The sequence below is a fragment of the Panicum hallii genome, chromosome 9 (genome assembly GCF_002211085.1).
Source record: "Panicum hallii strain FIL2 chromosome 9, PHallii_v3.1, whole genome shotgun sequence".
Classification (NCBI taxonomy): domain Eukaryota; kingdom Viridiplantae; phylum Streptophyta; class Magnoliopsida; order Poales; family Poaceae; genus Panicum; species Panicum hallii.
In genome coordinates, this window is record NC_038050.1 from 49,575,498 (window position 1) to 49,596,384 (window position 20,887).

Here is a 20,887-nt window from a genome sequence, read left to right on the forward strand (position 1 = left end):
GTCCACAATCTTATCACCATACCGACATCCTGGTCACCTTTGCCTATTCCATCTTGGAAGTAGGAAAATATTGGAATGGATTTTATCACCGGGTTGCCGAAGACTACTCAAGGGTATGATTCTATTTGGGTAATCGCTGACCGTCTAACCAAATCAGCTCACTTTCTACTGGTCAAGACTACCTACTGAGCTAAGCAATATGCGGAGTTATATCTCACTCGCATCGTGTGCCTTCATGGTGTTCCAAAAACAATTGTCTCCGATCGTGGTCCTCAATTTGTTGCCCACTTTTGGAGAAGTCTTCATGAGGCCATGGGAACCGACCTTACCTATAGAACCGCTTACCACCCTCAAACCGACGGCCAAACTGAGAGAGTGATTCAAATCCTTGAAGATATGCTAAGAGCTTGTCTCCTTTTGAAGCTCTCTATGGACGGCGGTGTCGAACGCCTATCAATTAGTCCGAGTCCGGGGAAAGGCCTTTCTTTGGCCCGGATTTAGTGAAGGATGCCGAGGACCAAGTCAAGATCATTCGCGAAAATCTTTGCATTGCTCAATCCCGTCAAAAGTTATACACCGATCGTCACCGCCGTGAACTCCATTTCAAGGTTGGTGATCATGTCTATCTTAAGGTCCCTCCTTTCAAGGGCACTCGTCGCTTCCGGGTTAAGGATCGGAATGGTGGCTTATCAATTTGATCTTCTCCAATCACTTTCCACCGTTCACAATGTGTTCCATATCTCCCAATTGAAGAAGTGTGTCCGTGTACCTACCGACGCCATCGACCTTGAAACACTTGATCTTCAAGCGGGCCTTACCTACGAAGAACATCCTATTGCCATCCTTGATTATGATGAAAGGAAGGTGAAGCGAAGTATGGTGAAGTTTGTGAAAGTTCAATGGAGCAACCACTCCGAAGACAAAGCCACATGGGAACGTGAGGATCATTTGCGTCAAGACTACCTCGACTTCTTCTTCCATGAGTGAGTCCTCAAGCCCTCCCACACCGCACCCAACTTTCTTTATGAAGTTCATCTTTCTAGATGTCATATATGTGTACACAATCACCATCAAAGAGAAACTAGGAATGTTCTACTACTCCCCACCACCCATGCCTTGTACATCCTTTCTTATATGTTCATTTTTTCTAGGTGAATATGGCCTTACTTCACTCGAAGCTTTACTGCATTCCATCTACCAAATCTCGGGACGAGATTTTCTTAAGTGGGGGAGATTTGTCATGACCCAAACTCATGAAACATGATTAAAAGCTAATACCACGTCATCATGAGCATCATCCCATCTTACTCAAGCATCATGTGCATATTTGATTGAAGTATTTATTTCTTTCTTGCTTTTTGTGAGTGATGTTGTGAAACAAGTTCAAATTTTGTTAAGTAACCGTGCCCCCAAACATTTTATTCAAATAATAGATTTCCAATGGTGAATTGTTAACATTTTTCCTCAATTTATTAATGCTTATCCCGAGCCATAAAATTCTTGGAAATTTTGAAAACTGCAAGATTGTTGGAATTTTTGTGAGAAATCTTTAATAGATTTTTGAGTGTTTATTGTTTCATTCTGTTCTTGGTAGTGTGATCTTGCCCCAGTAAAAATTTGAGAAATTTTGGAGCCCGGGAAATAGCAGTTTTTGAATCTGGAAACTAGAGCTTTGTTTTTCGGGTGATTTTTTCCCTGCCGGCCCCACCTGTCGGCCGCGTCAGCCCCTCCCCACGCCCCCGGGCCCGTGCGTCAGCCCCTCCCTCCGTCTTCCTCGTGCACCCACGCCCGCCCGTTGGCCGGCTGCGCGGCGGCGTCGCTTCGACGCCCGCCGGTTGGCCAGCGTGGCCTCGGGCGGGAGTTATCCCGCGCGCCCGCCCACTCACCTCCCTTCCCTTCTCTCTCTCCTTTTTGAACGCTGCCCGTTCCCCTTCCCCCCAACCCTAACGCCACCTGAACGCCGCCTGCTCTTCCGCCCGCCCGCCGGCCGCCGCATTCCGCCGCCGCCGGTAAGCCTCCGCCAGATTGCCCGCGCGTGCGCCGTCCCCTCCTCCCCCTTGCTCGGTCCCGGCCGTCCGCCACCACTCTCTCCACCCGCAGCCTCTCCCTGGCGCGCGTCTCCCTCCACCGCCGCCGCTCTCCATCGCGCCGCTGCTCGCCGCCTCGGCCCGCTCGCCCGTGCCGCGGGCGAGCACCCTTGCCGTGCTGCGCTGCCTGTGCACGCACACCTCTGCCGCGTTCGCGTCTCAAGCTGCGCCGCCCCCGTCGCCGCCGCAACGTTGTGCCGCGTGCGCGCAAGCGTTCGCGCATGGGCCCCATCGTGGGCATGCGCTGGCCGTGCCCCGTGGCGAGTCAAGGCCCGCGGCTGGCCTTGACTCCGCCTGGGCGGGGCTGGCAGCCTGGGCCCGCCTGTTGGTGCCCAGGAGCGCTAGATCTGGGTGGATCTAGCGTTTTCTGCCCGGTTCCTGTGTTATTTCATGCTGTGATCTTGTAAATTGTCTAGAAAATTGTATAGATCTCCAAAAATGGTGAAACTTGTTTTGTTTGCTTGCTCTGTGATAGATCTACTAGGAAAAATTATGGTTCAGCATGTTAGAGTCCTATGCTTTAAGTTATATTTTATTCTTTCTAAATCAAGTTAATTGCTTAACTTGCTGTGTAATCCTTGTGAAATTCTCTATCTAATGGTGCAACTTGTTTATATTACCCTAGGCTGTTTAGTAGGTTTAGTGTGTCTAATAGTTTTCTGCCCTGTAAGCGTATTAATTTCGTAACTTTAGTTTGAAAAGTGATGAAATGGCAAAATCACTTCTGTTACCTTTGCTATCATGTCTTTTGTCTCTGGTAATTCTCTAAGGAATTATGAAAATGCTTTGAATACCTTTTAAGATTTAACTTGATCCTAGTAACTGAAAATTGTAAATAACATAAGTAATTCCACAAAATTTATTTGGCTGCAAATTCAACTCTCATGAGTTCCTTTTGAGATTCCCTGTGTGCATAATTTAAATCATGATTTATGCTTTTCAAGTAGCTTGTTGAGCAAATTTTGCTTATTAATCCCTAGGATTAAAGGGTAGTAATCCAGTTCCTTGTCCTTAATCGTTTGTTTTGCTTCCTTGTTTGGAGTGATATTTTTCTTCTATTTCCATTTCATATCATGCCATCTCATTTTCATATCATTGGCATCATTCTAATGCATACATCTCATTCATGCATTATAGTGACCGAAACGCCGGAGGATGAACCCGTTGAGCCCGCCTAGACCATCGAAGCCGAGCCAGGAGCCGAGTTTGTCGTTGAACAAGAAGAAAACCAAGGCAAGCAGCTAAGCATGATTCCTTGACCCTCTTAACTTGATTAGATTTAGTTATCTCAATGGGGTGTATATGTATATGCTATATATTTATCTATTGCATCATCAATCCTAATTTCATGCTATGACTTCCCTTGCTTTTACTTTCATGTCCTTGACACGTGTAGTTAACAACTAATTAATCAAGCAAATGCTTAGCCATGCTTAGAGTTGGTTTTTGTTTGCAAAAAACATTGGAATAGGGTCATCTTGCTCACTACACCACTTTTAACTATATTCGCGCTTATTCGGGTTTGAATGTTGGAAGTTCGGAAAGGTTTAGTTGGGAAGTTATGTCATGATTCGAGCGGAAGGTAGGGCCTAGAGAAAGGAGTCTCGGAGGCATAGTCCGCTTGAATTGGTTAAGGACCGTCCGTGGATGACCTCGGTATTGAGCACTTATCGTACTACCACATATCCATTTATGGGGTGGATAAACCGATTACCCTCTAGTTCTAATCTTTGATGCACGATCCTAGATGCGTGGCCATAGGGCTTTGTAGTGAGGCTTAGGGGTGTCCCCGGTGAACCTAGGTAACTCTCCGCGCAAGTTAGGTGTGATGTTCAACGGTTGAAACTTGTCGGGAAAGGTTGATGCGAGTAACCCCTTGCTCAACGTGATCGGTTGAGTGAGTCGCATGGTCCTTGTGTCGTGTGGGTAAAGAAGTACACCCTTGCAAGGTTAACCAATCAATTCGAATTGCCGCGCTCTCGGTCATGAGCAAGCTCTTTATCCTATGAATTCTTTGTAGAAGTGTCGGTTTTGTTGGATGGATACATGTTATCACTTTTATGATGCATAGTGGTTGGTTGATTCAATTAACTAAAACTTGAGGTGGGTTGGGCAAGTTAATTAAAATGCTAGGAAGCTAGGTGGTGGAATTAGGGAGCTCGTGCTTATCTAATATTACTTAACCCTAAAGCCTCTTTTATGAGCCTTCATATGCATAATCCTTAGTTGTTATTTATTCGCGTAAGTCTTGCGAGTACCTTTGTACTCATGTTGCTTTATTAACTAAGATGCAGGTGAGCTGGAAGTGGTGTTTGGCCATTTCTACCTCACCGATTCCGGCGCGGGTGAGGAGTAGACCGATGCGGTTATAATGGTGTCCTTGAGCAAGACGCCATTGATCTATCTCGTTATGTTTTCCGCTACGCAATCGTTTCATATTTGGGGATATCATGTTGAACATTAAACTTTATGGTTTATGCCCCTCTCTAATGTTAACTGTGAGTCCAAGGCTTGTATCTTGTATTGAACCTTTAAATTTCAGATTTGGAACCTTTCTTTATATTACTCTCGTAATGATTATTTGTTTAGCTTTGTATTAAAACTTGCTCTTTGTGGATCATCGGTGATGTATAGCCTTGTGACGGTATGTGTATATATATGATCTTGGGCATATGGTGGAGCACATACCGGGACTACCGGATTTGTTATCATTTTTGGCGAATGGTGGGTTGGTCCCTTATAATTTAGATGTGGGTTAACCCGTGGCATGCCATTAGTGCGAGCGCGTGTTAGTCCTCATCTTCACGGTAAGGACCGACGGTTCGCTTAAAATGATGTTAAATTGGGCGGTTCTCACAATGGAGGTCCGGAGGGAGGGGTTCGACGGTGGGGGCCGGAGCTTTGGGCGGCGGCAGCAATGGTGGGTGGGGGACCTTCAATCCCCAGCCCTGTAGGTCATGGCCGGCGACGGGGAGGCTCTTGGGGTGCCGTGCAGAGGTGAGGAAGGTGGTGGTGGAGGCGATTTGAAAATGATTGAAGGAGTGAGGCGAATTTGGCCGGGAAGCAGAGCTGGCTTAGCTCGACCTGCTCTGCTCGAGGAAGAAGAAGGGAGGGACAAGGAGAGGGAGAGGAAGGGGAATGGGCGCTGGGGTGGAGATAAGGCTGTGGCGACGGTGGTGACCGAGTGGGCGAGGCGGCGAGCAGTGGCGTGAGTACGCCGAACAGTGGCGCGAGGATGGCCGGCCGGCGTCATCGCACGGCGGTGCAGTGAGTCGCGCGGACGTCGGCGGCATGGGCGCGGCGGCTAGTGGGCGGGGAGGTCGCACAGGTCCATGCCTGGGATGCCGCAGAGGCCGGCGCGTGGCGCGGCACGACGCGCGGCGAGCGTAATCGTGGTGCGCCGTGTAACATCTAACCGATGGGTCAGTTGGGCCATAATGGAGAGGGATTAGCTCAGCCGTGAGATAATCCTTTTACGGGAACAGGTTACAGCGTAGTACACTCAGCGTACAAAATAGGTATGAGCCGTTTTTTAGGTTGGATCGTTATACATAGGGGCCGGACAGGAGCAGGTGAGGAGTTTAGGGTGTTTTTGACCCATTTTTGACCCAATTTTAACTCAATTAGAAAGCTAAAATATGCAATCAAACACTTAAACAAGTAAGTGTTACATGCCATACTCAATAATTGTACACCCCATATTAATTAGCAAGGCAGCACCTTTCTTCACCTTTAGCATCATAAAAAAAAATTCACCGACGAGCTATATATTTTTTAAGCTTAAACTTGGCTCGAAGTTTCTTCCAGGTCCTCAAATTTTTAAAATGCACATTCAAATCCTTAACTTCCTAATCGTATCACGTGAGGTCTAAACTATAATTATTTAAGCTAAGTTGAAAGTTATATAATTTGTTCAAATACAAAATTATATACAAAACATATAGACGCAAAAAAATTATAACAAATTTACTTGTACAATAATATTCAAATACAAATGATTTGTATAAAAACTTTGTAGGAAAATAAAACTCATATGCCAAAATTTGTAAAAAATCAAAAACTAAAAAGAATAAATTTTGGAGGAAACATTGGAAAAAATATTCAGACATAATGTTTTGAAACAAAATTTCGGAGACAAATTTTGAAAATATGAGTTGAGCACAAAATTTAAAATAAAATTTGGCTCCACATGTAAGATCCACATCAGCATAAATATTTCTGCTTTATAACTTAAAATGGTAATTTGGGCTTCACATAACACAATTAGTAAGTTTGTGGAGCTGAATATGCATTTTGGAAGTTTGGGGATCTAGATGACACTGCGAGCCAAGTTCGAGAACCTGTGGTGCAGTTTACTCTATTGTTTACCAAGAAATTCATCTGCCTCCTTAGCCTTTATGCCTCAGAATATCTAAGATGACCTCGTGCTCTACCATGTAAAAGCCTTTTTCCCAAGTCCAACTTGAGAATAATGAGCTCCTTTTTAGAGGTGTGATAAAGATGCAAAGATTGAAATTGCCAGGCTAAATAATCTTGTATGGTTCTGTCTTTATGAAACAATATTGATTCTAGTGAATCATAAACATTATCATCTTTTAGTTACGAGTAATAGAGACTAGAGGGACAATTATATTGAGGCTCGTTGGGGATGAGATACGCATGAGGGGGACACTAGACTAGAAAATTACAATATAACTCTTGACTATTATACCCTTAATATACGAGCCTATTTACAAGCAACTTATTAATATAAGCTTTACGAATGAATTCAACAAGAATATTGGTAGACTGCAATTGGAGTCTTTTTTTTTTACCAAAGTGATGTGGAATCTATTGATCCTGGAGATTTCTCCCTCGGGGAAAACTTGACACAAGTTGTAGAAGCCTTCTATCAAAGGCCAATATTTTTTGTGAAAGTCCTCGTTGAAGCTATTAATGGCACTTTGAGATATTCATGTAGTATGTCAAGTTAAGGTTTATTTTCTTGAGAAATTTTTTTTATGCCATTGAAAATTTAACTCATCCCTTCTATACCATCCAAATTTAGCTCATCCCTTTAGTGCTACTGGAAATTTAACTTCATCGCCTACATGCCATTACCATCACAGCACAATCACATTGACGTTAATTGAAGGTGAAAATGACAATACTACCCTTGCTATTTGACGGGTGCAGAGATCCGGGGTCCCCAGCTAGCCCACTTCCATCGACTGGTCCAAGGCCTCACCCGGGAAAGGCGCCCGTCCCTAAGAACCATCAAATTCATTTGGGCTAATCTCAGCCCACAACCCCGACAGGCTGCTCCTCGGGGTGGCAAATGGCTCGTGTCCCCAACTGACTGCTCACTCGGGGTGACCAAGGCTCGTCTCCCTGATTGTAAAGCAGTCTCACGGGTCCAAGGACCCAGGGTCCCAGCGGGTCCACTTCTCGCTGGACAGCCTAAGGTCGTGCGTAAAACGAGCGCCAGTCTACATCTTTGACTACTTCGACTACATATATGACGACTTCCAAGGTGACAACGTCAACTACAGCTTGATCGGCTATATCAAACAGGCTCGACTAGCAAAGTCCAGTAACGGCGCATCCAGTGCCTTCTGCACTGGCTCCGCCTCTAGCGACAACTTCATCTGGGCTTCATCTGGGCCGCCTCAATCCGTAACCCTAACTACTCGGTCGGGGTGACCAAGGCCCGTGTCCCCGACTGCAAAGCAGTCGAAGGCCGGATCAGTACCCAGGCTCCGACTGGGGGTTCCGATTGGGTTCCGCCCAACACGTGCCCGCCTCCTCGACTGGTAGGGCAGTCAGAAAGCCGGACTCAGCTTGCCAGCGGGCCTTAGGAGTAGGTGCGGAAGATAAGGATGGGTCTTGAGGTCAACTTATCATGCACAGCCAACCACCCCCTTTATGAGGGGTTACATTCCTCTCTGCTGCGGCAGTAGGATGCCACTATTGTACCTGTCCGTCCTCGTAAAGGATGGGCAGAGCGTCATCGTGATACGACCGGAACGCCCCCGTCACGACGAAGTGATCGGGAGAGGCGCTAGAGACGGTACGTGATAGCCGTACCGTACCTATCCACGCCCCACGACCTCCGATCGACGGAGTATAATGCACAGGGGCAAGACGAGACGGCTGTCCCACGACGTAGGATTTGGACGATGGTCGTCGCAGGGCTCCGACTGACAGGGTTGGCGGCCCCGACTGGTGAAGAATCAATGGTATTAAAGAGATGGTTTAAATTTCGATGGCACCGAAAGAATGAGTTAAACATCCAGTGATATATAGAAAATTTTCTCTATTTTCTTTTACCTTTCAGATTTGGCCCTTGAGGAACACGATTTATAGCTTGTATAACAGTGGCGTACCGCCCATTTTGAAATGAAATATATATATTTGTATTATTTTTCCATATATTTGCAAGAATCACTACTAAAGTCTGGGATGAAGAGATCTGGGCAGCTCCTCCTCCATCGGGCGGCCGCCAACTGCAGCAGCGGCAAGGGACTCGCACGGGCACGGCAGCCGACCGGCCGACCAACCGACCAACTCGCCGGCAGAGGCAAACCTGCAGATCCCTTCCCTCCCACGGAATCCTCCCTCTGCTGCGGCTTCTGCTGTTCCCCGCCTCGGATCCCTTCCGCTCCCCGCTTCCTGATGCGGCCCGGGCCGCCGCTGCTTCCGGATCCGCCGATCTAGCTGCTGCTACTTCCGTCGCGGCTTGGTTGGGTTGAGGACGACGAGGAGGGAGTGAGGGATGATGTTCTGGAGGGACGGCGGCGGGACTGGGGGCGGGAACGGGGGGGACTCCCTCAGCGGCGGGCCGCCCTGCGGCCAGGTGCGCGTCCTCGTCGTCGGCGACTCAGGTCAGTCCGTCCGTCCCTATCCGGATTAGCAGTAGTGAATCTAGAGCTGTTCGTCTTTGCATAGCTTCGGCTATCAAAGAATCGGCACTCTGATTCAGGGGATTTCACTGATGTGTTCATACAGTTTTCAGTTCATCTGGTGACTTCTTGGTTGCGATTTGACTCGTGTATTCTTACTTCCACACGAAACAGTGACATGTTCTGCGGATTATTCTGGTTTACTTATGAGCAAAGCTTGTAGCTAACATATGAACTGCCCAGAAATAAGGACCACATTCACTATTCAGGCTAAAATCAAGAAAAGGTCGTGGTGTCATGTTGTGCTGTGGAACAGAGCAATGCTTGCATCCAGAGATTATAATGCACATGTGCTTGTGACAGCTTATTTGAAAACCACCATGATCTCTTGTTTTAGGACAGCTTGGATCATGATAATTCGGAACATAAGATAACTGTCTGTGGAGTGTCGCTACCTCTGCTTATTAACCTTCCAATTCATTCAATAACCCATTTTCAACACGTTATTTCAGTCCATCTTTTATTTTTTGCTTCCCCTGTAACATTTGATTAAATAATTTCACATCATGTCGATGGAAACTATTTCTTGGACTTTAATGCCTTTTTTTCTTTGCTGGCCTTTTCATCCTTAAAAATAGCATCCTTTTATAGGAGATATCCCATCATGCTTACCTATGTCAAGGCCAAGCATAATTTTTGCTTGAACATCTAAAAAAATGCTGATTCTTGGGATCTGGTTTCTTATTCTCCTTTTGATAACATTCTACACCAGAATAAATGAAATTGTCTAGGTAATTAAAGAACCAAATATGCTACTTCATTAATGTTGGAACAAGTTACAAAGTCTGGTTCATTCCTTGTCCTTAGCTGTTAATCCATGCTCTCCAAAAAAAATTCATTGCACAAATCTTTGATCTGGTGCCATTAATGACGATGCGCCGGATCTTTGTTAATCATATTACAACTTGCTGTATAACCACATTTTTGGTAGACCATGGAAGCACAACAGAAATATATCCCCTGCGACCTATTGAATATATTGATGACTATACCAATTATTTTTAGTTGCATGGGGAGTCTGACAGATGACTATTGTCCTAAATTTTTGACAGGTGTGGGCAAATCTTCATTGGTGCATCTCTTATTAAACGGTTCCACAGTTGCTCGACCAGCCCAAACAATTGGATGTGCAGTTGGTGTTAAAGTAAGTAATCCTGTGACTAACTTACTTTGTTCTAAATTTTTAAATATATCCCCACATAAACTTTAATTCCCATAATTGCAGCATATTACTTACAGTATCCCAGGGAGTTCATCGAATAGCATCAAAGCTGATTCTGAAAGGAACTTCTTTGTTGAGCTTTGGGATGTTTCAGGACATGAGCGCTACAAAGAGTGCCGTTCACTCTTTTACTCACAAATTAATGGTAGGTTTGGTTCTGTATTTTCTTCCCTGAAAATATAGTAATCTAATGCTGAATCTTTGCAAAAGTCATTACTTCTGCACATCTGGTTTAGTTGTGTAATCTGTATCCCTTTTGATATTATTTCATCTTCTCAGCTACCAAACTATGCTTGTATAAGTATAGGGAAGCCGATTATATTCATGACTCTACTTCATGCGCTACTTGTACGGACATCGTTACGTTTAACAAATCAGCATGAAACTATCTGACATGGCATGTCTATGTTATGTGGGGACGGCATTACGAGCGCCGGTCCCGCACACAGGCGCAAGATCCTCCAGGCAGTTAGGAAAGTATAGGATAAAAGATTTGGTTAGTTATATGGAAAGACTAGAATCAGGGATTTGTTTTCTTAGAGATAGAGATCAGGCTATATGCCTATATAATGGATGTAATCGGGAGCTTGAAGGATCAACAAAGAATTACTTATCTCCTATCTTCCTTCTCCCTCCCCTAATTTCACCATTGGGCAGACGGGCAAAATCCCCGCCGCCTCTACCAGCCGAGGCTACGAGTTACGGAGCCGAGGTCCTGCCGTCTTGGGCATTGACGCCCTTGACAACTTGGTATCACGATCCAGGCGTTCCTCATCCCCTCCACCATCAGCTCGCTTGTCCTCTGCTGCATCCCCCTTGCCACCTTCATCGATGGCTGACTTGTCGCCCTCTGACCTCGCGGCCCTGGTCACCAAGCTGATCGCCTCTGTCGAGGCCCTGCAATCCAGGCTCGACGAATTCGAGCAGCGCTCCGCCAATTCTGCCTCGTCAGGACACCGCGGGTCGCACACCGGTGAGCACCACCACGACCGGCCTCCACGTTTCCAGAAGCTGGATTTTCCCAAATTCGATGGCAAGTCCGATCCCCTCGCGTTCATCAACAGATGCGAGTCCTACTTCCACCAACAGCGCATCACGGAGGAGGAGAAGGTATGGATGGCATCTTACAATCTGGAGGCGGGTGCCCAGCTGTGGTTTATGCAGATCCAACGCGACGAGGGAACGCCACAGTGGCGGCGCTTCACGGAGCTGCTCCATACGCGCTTTGGGCCGCCGCTGCGCTCCAATCCGCTCGGCGAGTTGGTGGCGTGCCGCCGCACGGGCTCAGTCGTCGAGTACCAGGACCGATTTGAGGCCCTGCTTCCCCGCGCCGGCGCCCTGACGGAGGTCCAGAAGGTGCAGCTCTTCACCGCCGGTCTGCAGCCGCCCCTCAGCCTGGACGTCGAGATCCTCAACCCGCAGTCCCTCGCCGTCGCCATGAGCCTCGCCCGCAAGCTGGAGCTTCGTGAGCTGTGCGCGGGGACCTCCACGCCACCGCCCCGCCACCAGGGCCAGAGGGGCCTCCTTCCGGCGCCCCCGCCGCGGCCTCCCCTGCCTGCGGCCGCTCCGCCGGCACCTGCTCCACAGCCCGGGGCGACTGCAGAAGGCCGCCAGGTCCGGCGTCTGTCCCAGGCGGAGATGGAGGAGCGCCGCCGCCTAGGTCTCTGCTTCAATTGCAATGAGAAGTTTGGGCGTGGCCACAACAGAGTCTGCCAACGGATATTCCTCATTGACTTGGCGCTCGACGACGATGATGGGGATGCCGAGGATGTCGAGCAGGCCGCCGACGAGCCGCGGATCTCCGTGCACGCGATCACCGGCATCCGCACCAGCGAGACAATGCAAGTGCGCATTCATCTTGGCGGCGCCTCCCTCCTCGCCCTCCTCGACTCAGGCTCCACCCACAACTTCGTTGCTGCGGAGGCGGCCGCCCGCACCTCCCTCCAACTCCGACCCGAGGGTAAGCTGCAGGTTACGGTGGCCAACGGGGACCAAGTACCGTGCCCAGGCGCGTACCGTGGCGTGGCGTTCTCCATCGGCGGGGAATCCTTTTCGGGGGATTTCTTCTCCTTGGCTCTTGCCGGCTACGATGTGGTCTTGGGCACGCAGTGGCTGGCGTCTCTGGGACCCATCTTGTGGGACTTCGGCGCGCGTACCATGTCCTTCTGGCGCGGCGATCACAGGGTGTGCTGGCGCGGCCAAGCTCGGCCCTCCAGTCTGGAGCTTCGGGCTTGCACCGGCGACGACCTCCTTCCGGTCCTCCTCGACACGTTCGCCGCCGTCTTCGCTGAGCCGCAAGGCATGCCGCCACCGCGTGCCCGCGACCACGCCATCACGCTGATCCCGGGTGCAGCTCCAGTAGCGGTCCGCCCCTACCGCTACCCCGCCGCGCACAAGGACGAGCTGGAACGCCAGTGCGCCGCCATGCTGGAACAGGGCATCATCCGTAGGAGCTCTTCGGCGTTTTCCTCCCCGGTGCTGCTCGTGCGGAAGCCGGATGGAACCTGGCGGTTTTGCGTCGACTACCGTGCCCTGAACGCCATCACGGTCAAGGACGCATACCCGATCCCGGTGGTCGACGAACTCCTCGACGAGCTCCACGGCGCCCGCTTCTTCTCCAAATTGGATCTCCGCTCAGGCTATCACCAGGTCCGGATGCGCGCCGAGGATGTCGCCAAGACTGCGTACACGATGGCCTCTACGAGTTCTTGGTCATGCCGTTCGGGTTGTGCAACGCTCCGGTGACGTTCCAAGCTCTCATGAATGACATCCTGCGGCCGTTCCTCCGCCAGTTCGGCTGGTTTTCTTCGATGATATACTCATCTACAGCACCACATGGACCGACCATCTTCATCATGTACGCGCCGTCCTCAACGTTCTCCATCAGCACCGCCTCTTCGTCAAGAAATCCAAGTGCGCGTTCGGCACCAACTCCATCTCCTACCTCGGCCACATCATCTTAGCCACCGGCGTCGCCATGGACCCGGCCAAGGTGCAAGCCGTCGCCGACTGGCCGGTGCCCCGTTTGGCACGGGCGGTGCGTGGTTTCCTCGGCCTTGCAGGATACTACCACAAGTTTGTCAAGGAATTTGGCTCCATTGCCGCGCCCCTCACCGCCCTCCTTCGCAAGGAAGGATTTTCCTGGTCCCCCGAGGCGGAGGCGGCGTTCACGGCGCTCAAGACGGCCGTCACTACGGCGCCCGTCCTCGCGCTGCCTGACTTCGGACAGCCCTTCGTCGTTGAATGCGACGCCTCCACGCATGGCTTCGGCACCATTCTCCTCCAAGGGCAACACCCGGTGGCCTTCTTCAGTCGACCCGTCGCTCCGCGCCACCGGTCTCTGGCAGCTTACGAGCGCGAGCTCATCGGCCTCGTGCTGGCTGTTCGCCACTGGAGGCCATATCTGTGGGGACGCCGTTTTCTGGTACGCACGGATCACTTCAGTCTCAAGTTTTTGCTTGACCAGCGCCTCGTGACCATCCCGCAGCATCACTGGGTGGGCAAGCTGCTCGGCTTTGACTTCTCGGTCGAGTACAAGGCCGGGCGCACCAACACGGTGGCAGACGCTCTCTCCAGGCGCGACACAGACGAGCCGGCGCTATTCACCATCTCTGGCCCCAGCTTCAACTTCGTCGCCCGCCTCCGCCAGGCCCACGACCCAGATCCAGATCTGGCGGCGCTCAGGGAGGAGCTCGTCGCTGGCCAGCGATCCAGCCCCTGGTCTCTCCTCGATGGTCTGGTTGTGTTCAATGGCCGCCTCTTCGTTCCGCCATCGTCTCCGCTCCTCCACGAGCTCATCACCGCCGTGCACGAGGACAGCCACGAGGGAGTCCAACGGACGCTGCATCGCCTGCGTCGGGATTGTCACTCCCCCAACCTTCGACGCGCCGTCCAGGACTTCGTCCGCGCCTGCGCAACGTGCCAACGCTACAAGTTGGAGCACCTACATCCAGCCGGGCTGCTCCTTCCGTTGCCCGTGCCCACGGCGGTCTGGACGGACATTGGGCTGGACTTCGTCGAAGCGCTGCCGCGCGTTGGCGGGAAGTCTGTCATCCTCACGGTGGTCGACCGCTTCAGCAAGTATTGCCATTTCATCCCCCTCGGCCACCCGTACACGGCGGAGTCAGTAGCGCAGGCCTTCTTCGCCAAGATTGTGCGCCTTCACGGCGTTCCACAGTCCATGGTGTCGGATCGCGACCCTGTCTTCACCTCAGTCTTCTGGCAGGAGTTGATGCGGCTCATCGGCGCCAAAATCCACATGACCTCGGCGTTTCATCCTCAATCGGACGGCCAGACAGAGGCTGCCAACAAGGTAATCACCATGTACCTTCGATGCTTCACAGGAGATCGTCCGCGGCAATGGCTGCGCTGGCTGCCTTGGGCGGAGTACATCTACAACACTGCCTACCAGTCCGCGCTCCACGACACTCCGTTCCGGGTGGTCTACGGCCGAGACCCACCCTCCATCCGCTCCTATGAGCCGGGCGACACAAGGGTTGCAGCGGTCGCCAAGAGCATGGCGGAACGTGATGAGTTCCTGGCTGACGTGCGGCTCCGCCTTGAGCAAGCCCAGGCCGTCTACAAGCGGCACTATGACAAGCATCACCGGGAGGTCCACTACAAGGAAGGCGACTGGGTCTGGCTGCGGCTGCGCCAGAGGGCTGCTGCATCGCTCCACGTTCCAACGGCAGGCAAGCTCAAGCCACGCTACTACGGGCCGTATCGCGTCGTCGCAGTCATCAACGAGGTCGCTTATCAGCTGGAGCTGCCGCCCAGAGCACGTCTGCACAACGCGTTCCATGTCGGTCTCTTGAAGCCGTTCGTGGGCACACCGCCGCCGGCGCCGCCGGCTCTTCCGCCGATTCACAACGGTGCGGCTGTGCCGGAACCAGAACGCGTCCTGCGTTTGCGTTTGGCCAGGGGGGTTCGTCAGCTCTTGTTCATTGGAAGGGCGAGCCAGCTGTTTCGGCAACCTGGGAGGACGCAGACAGCTTCATCGACCGCTACCCGCTTTTCCAGCTCGAGGACGAGCTGCTTGTCGAGGGGGGGAGAGATGTTATGTGGGGACGGCATTACCAGCGCTGATCCCGCACACAGGCGCAAGATCCTCCAGGCAGTTAGGAAAGTATAGGATAAAAGATTTGGTTAGTTATATGGAAAGACTAGAATCAGGGATTTGTTTTCTTAGAGATAGAGATCAGGCTATATGCCTATATAATAGATGTAATCGGGAGCTTGAAGGATCAACAAAGAATTACTTATCTCCTATCTTCCTTCTCCCTCCCCTAATTTCACCATTGGGCAGATGGGCAAAATCCCCGCCGCCTCTACCAGCCGAGGCTACGAGTTACGGAGCCGAGGTCCTGCCGTCTTGGGCATTGACGCCCTTGACAGTCTATAAGTTGAAAACCTTATTGATCCAGTTTTACCCAACTCCATTCAATTTTTGGTTCCATGCTGAAGCCCTAATTGATGTGAAATAGTTGGTTTTATTATGATTTGGTGTGATTTAGTGCTGTAGTGGAGAGGAGCTTGGCAACAGATGATTTTAAGCCTTAGATCTTAGTGGATAGCGAAATGGAGGAGTTGAGGTCCTGCCCTCCTTGCCAGACTGTGGAAATTCCTCAGCCACGGCTTGTGGTGCTCGATCACCCTGATAACAAGGAGTTTTTCGACAATGATCAGCCTAAGACTCCTATGGCAGCCATTATAGTTCAGGCACCTAACAACCTAACTGAAAATTCTTATGCAAGTATTCAACCAGCTCCTCTCTGCTAACAAACCTGAAACAAACTAACAAACTAATGCCTTGTTGCCTAAGCTGTTCGTACTGCACCTTATCCGCTTATGTAGCTGCCTGCTCCACGCCCCAACAGATTTATTGTCAGACTAGTGTACCATAGCTGGTTTTGTGCTTTAATTGGCCCAGAGATATTGTGTGGGGTGGTGGGTGGATGTGGGGCGCCGGCAGGATGCAGTGTTTTATTAACCCTGTATGAAGCTTTCTTGTGTTACGCATCTTAGTGTATTGGTACTGAATAATCATAGATAATGCAGTTTAAACTTTACATATTCCTTGGTAAGCATGTAGTTTAAAGTTTCTTATCATTTCTGAATTTATGTATCAGGTGTCATATTTGTTTATGACCTCTCTCAGAGAAAGACAAAAACAAATTTGAACAAATGGGCAGTGGAGGTTGCTGAATCTGGGACCTTTTCAGCTCCTCTTGGTTCTGGTGGTCCAGGTGGCCTTCCGGTTCCTTACCTAGTGATTGCCAACAAAGTGGATATTGCTCCAAGAGATGGTAGAAGAGTGAGCAGTGGGAATCTTGTTGATGTTGCTCGTCAATGGGTTGAAAAACAGGGCCTACTTCCACCAAGTGAAGAACTTCCTCTTGCAGATAGCTTCCCTGGCAATTCTGGTCTGCTCACGGTAAAGCATTTTTATTAAGATTATTTGCTGTTTGATGTCTTACCCTTTATAGTGTGGTGGTCCATAGGTTGTCGAACTGGTGAAAAAACAAGACTAGCTGTTTTCTCATTCATTATGTATGCGACTTTTTGAATATTTAAATGACAGTCTTGATCTTTCAATACAGGCTGCTAAAGAGGCAAGATATGATAAAGAAGCTCTGATTAAGTTTTTCCGCATGGTTTGTGCAAAATAATTTTTTGTCTATTTGATGAGCGATTATCATTGGCTTATTATTTATTAACGCTGTTTGGGTGCATCATTCAGTTGATAAGGAGAAGGTATTTTTCAAATGAGCTTCCAGCCCCGAGCCCATGGTCACTCACTCCTAGAGAGGATACCATCCTTCCTGTAGAAACCAAGAATGACGATGACCTGTTCCAAAGAAAAAGGTGAGTCCCTCTATATGTTGCTGACACATGCATGAGCATTTGGTGGAATAAACATTCTCATTGTGATTTTTCGTTCGAAATTCTTCATGGAAACAGGATATATGAGGGGACATGATCTGTATTTGGTTAGTACTTTAGCAGTATCTTGTTGACCCACTCGTTTCCTAACTTTTTTGCAGCTATGGGGGCCAGAGCTACAAATACAATGGGGTTGCTCCACTGCCTGCACAGCGAAACCTAACTCCACCCCCCACACTCTATCCACAGCAGCCAATGTCGTCTTCATCGGAGAACTACAGATACCACAGATTCTCCTCTTCATCAATTCCTGATTCAGGCGGTGGTAGAACAAGCCGAGCAGACATCAATATATGATGATCTGTGAGTCCTTCCCTATTACCACCTGTAATGTGGAAAAGCATGATGCCTGGTCTTTTTGAATCCCAGCTTTTTGATATTTCTGAGTTGTTCACCTGTCTTGATTGTAAGATATGCATGTTACCAGGGCCCTCATTTTTAACATAATCTTTGTGGGATTACTAGTGATAAATTCTTTTATTCTTCCCTGTATATCTTTGAATTTTGTGTATGAATTCAATAGTCATTTTAGAGTAACAGAATGGTGTACAGTGATATTCTGTAATAGCAATTTGAACTAACCTGTTTCGCCCTGTGGGGCACTGCAGCTGTGTATGTACCAGCATGCATTTATTGAACTTTTACTCTTCGTCTAGAGCCTTTAACTCAGATTATGATGGTCAAGCACATATGTAGTTGGTAGAACGCGCTCACAAGGGTCTTTGCTTTATATATCTCATATCTGCATACTATCAGAATATATCGAAGTTGTAGTTTGGATTAAAGCATTCGTTCTCATCTTCACCAGTTTGTACTGCGTCTTGTTTACTCTCTTCAGCTGATGCCGTGTGTTGCATTGACTATTAGTTTTTGTTTACACCAGATATTTTGCATTCACTTTGTAATCTATTAATAGAAAGCCAATTTCGGAAACATAAACCAATGTGGAGACAAGAAAAAATCGTGTATGCGTTTGAAATGGGGGCACAAGGTGTTCACTTTTAGATGCTGCTAGAAAAAGGCAGAATCTCATTTACACGGCTCAGAAATGTAGCGTCAGATTAAAGCTCATCATCTTTATTGGAAAAGGGACAAATGTGGTCATGGAATGCTACTTCCTTTGAATATTGATACACAAAGAAGTCGTTTTCTTAACTTCTGTCACGAGTTGTACAAAGTACAAAGCTACATTGATCGATTACACTGCCAGGGCAAAGTTGGGGCAAGAACACCAAAAAACCTTACATATATTGTTGCTATTAGTTTACTTATCGAACCGTTTGCGCTTCTTGCCAGCTGATGCTGTATGATGCTGAGAGATCGGCTCCTCATCACAGTATGCAGCAAAGTTTACAAACCTTTCATAAGGGGGTATCCGCGATTCCCACGCGACTAGTTCAAACCCCTCCCTCGGCAGAACAGCTGAGCCAGCAATCAGATCTCCAAACATCACCTTGGGCAATTCAGTTTTGGAATTGTCGACTTCACTATGAGGAGGCATTAGGCGAAGCGTAGCAGATGATGGCAATGACGACCTCGATGATGATGCAAGTCTGGTTATGTCTATAGGATGATCTTGGTCCATAAGGTTCTTGGGATGCTCACCAAACACTGAGAAATTCTTCATCACTACATTCCTGTACTTTTTTAATAGGCTGATCCAGAAGTGAACATCCAGATTTTTCCTCATCATATCAGCACATACGTTCGCTGTGATGAGGGACCCTCCCAAAGCTACCGCTAGATCTTCAGCTATTACTGCCAATTGAGGGTGTTCTTCAGGGTTTGTACCTCCAAATGCAAGAACCTTAAAGAGGTAGCTATACTCCTCTTGGGAAAATCCATTAAGACGAACTGGCTTTACCGTCCCAAACCTTGATAATTTTGCAATCCTACTTATGATTATGATCTTGCTTCCTCTTCCCATCTTCTTTACTGATGAATAGAACTTCAACCAATCCTCTTCATCCACATCTGAGGTAAACTCAACCACTATCAAGTACCTCCCTGGTCCTACTTCATGCGCTATTCTCCGGATGTTTTCACCATGCATGTGCAAGATTGTTGAGAATTTTGACCTGACTTTCTCGTTTTTGCAAACGTGTGCAACTAGGGTTTTCTTGCCCACTCTACTACCCCCTATGATTGGGAGAACAGCTGGAGCGAAGGGAGGAATATTTTCTTGCTGCAAGATATTGATGACCAGCTGCTTTTCGACATGACGATCAAACATGAAGTTATCGATGTAAACATAGGAGTCATAGGGGCTACGGAACATGCGCTCGCATCCCCCAAGAAGTAACAGAAACTCTTTCATATTAGAAACAGTGGATTCTAGATTATCCAATGTAATTTGAAGCTCAGGAATATTAGAAGTGCACTTCAAGGAACAAAGTCGTTTGATCCAAGTGGTGAAGAAAAATTCATTAATATTGAAGCTACTAACCTCATTTTCATCAGCCCTTGAGCCGAAAAGAGTCCTAAACTTGATGGTGTCGAGAACATGGTAGCCTTGGTACATGACCTCCACAAGCTTCTTCAGCTGAAGTAGCATCTTTGAGTTGGTGATATATCGATCCTCAGCCTCCTCGACGATCATATGGGCTCTAATCAGTAGATCTTGCAGCCTTTTCATCTTCTTCTCTAACTGCTCTTCAGTTTTGTACTTGCTGATTAAGAAGGACATGAATCGGTTAACAAGGTCACCTGCAACTGCAGATACAACCTGCTCCATCGTCTGAATCTTCTTCCTTTTTCTATTCTTATTATGTCCTCTTACAGAGATCTCTCAAGACTGAGTACCTATTATCCTTAGAATTGGTGTGTTACGTGGACAACAAGAAGTTTTTTTTTTAAAGTGGACAACAAGAAGCTAAGGTCTGCAGAGTTACAGTCAATGAAAGCGACGTGTTGGAACATGAGCTGCCACCTAACTACGCTTTCAATTTGTTTTGCAGTATGTAATGAAGAAAAGAAAAACCTAACCTTTTGGTGGAAAATTAAATAAGAAGTGGAAAAGACTATGCTAATTAATTATTGGCCTCTACTCTTCTAATGATTCTACCTAGAGATCTTAAAAGTGCAGAAAAGAACTCCAAACATTTTATAAGTAGAGATGTGCCCCAAACCTGACCAATACAACGATTAACAAGCAAAAAGCTACAAATTTACAGAGTTAACTAACTATGCTAAGATTTAATAATAAAAATTGACAATAAGTATAAATTTTATTTTATTTCAAGAATCAGAATTAGTTATCAGGAGCAGGTAGCTGCTTGCAGAACAGAATAGTTCTTTTGAACTTTAGCGACAGTAATAGACACCAGATACAAGGAGAAGACTTTTGTTAAAACATATTATGACTTTACTTGAAATTGAGTTAGAGAAAGAGTATAGAATTTGTAGTGCGCTGGCCTTCCACATCAAAAACCAACAACTCCCTCTCCGGCACGTCTCCTACCTAATAAACCTACCGCTTTGTCCTTATCAATATTGTTGATGTCCAAAAAAGAAGAAGGTTTGTTACTCTCATTAATACTGACTTTTTTGTACAGAAGAATAGTAAAACCATGGTCAAATGTCCTTTTCAAAAGGGTATTTCAGTCTTTGGATTAAGTCAGATCGTTGAATATAAAGCATTGGACTGATATCAATGGAAACTGGAAAAAGCATACCAGTACCTTGAAGATGCTGGA

At 48.0% G+C, this 20,887-nt stretch overlaps 2 protein-coding genes across 2 annotated transcripts; one reads left to right on the forward strand and one right to left on the reverse strand.

Moving 5' to 3' along the window:
- Nucleotides 1-8,539: 8,539 nt before the first annotated feature.
- On the forward strand, nt 8,540-17,847 carry LOC112877653 (small GTPase LIP1-like). Its single transcript, XM_025942002.1, has 7 exons — nt 8,540-8,950; nt 10,081-10,172; nt 10,254-10,395; nt 16,379-16,683; nt 16,850-16,903; nt 16,990-17,114; nt 17,294-17,847. The coding sequence occupies exons 1-7, from the start codon at nt 8,842-8,844 to the stop codon at nt 17,487-17,489; spliced, it is 1,023 nt and encodes a 340-aa protein (XP_025797787.1). The 5' UTR covers nt 8,540-8,841; the 3' UTR covers nt 17,490-17,847.
- Nucleotides 17,848-18,248: 401 nt separating this feature from the next.
- On the reverse strand, nt 18,249-19,999 carry LOC112876420. Its single transcript, XM_025940521.1, has 2 exons — nt 19,639-19,999; nt 18,249-19,398 (listed from the first exon to the last, which is right to left on the reverse strand). The coding sequence occupies exons 1-2, from the start codon at nt 19,924-19,926 to the stop codon at nt 18,457-18,459; spliced, it is 1,230 nt and encodes a 409-aa protein (XP_025796306.1). The 5' UTR covers nt 19,927-19,999; the 3' UTR covers nt 18,249-18,456.
- Between the last annotated feature and the right edge of the window lie 888 nt (nt 20,000-20,887).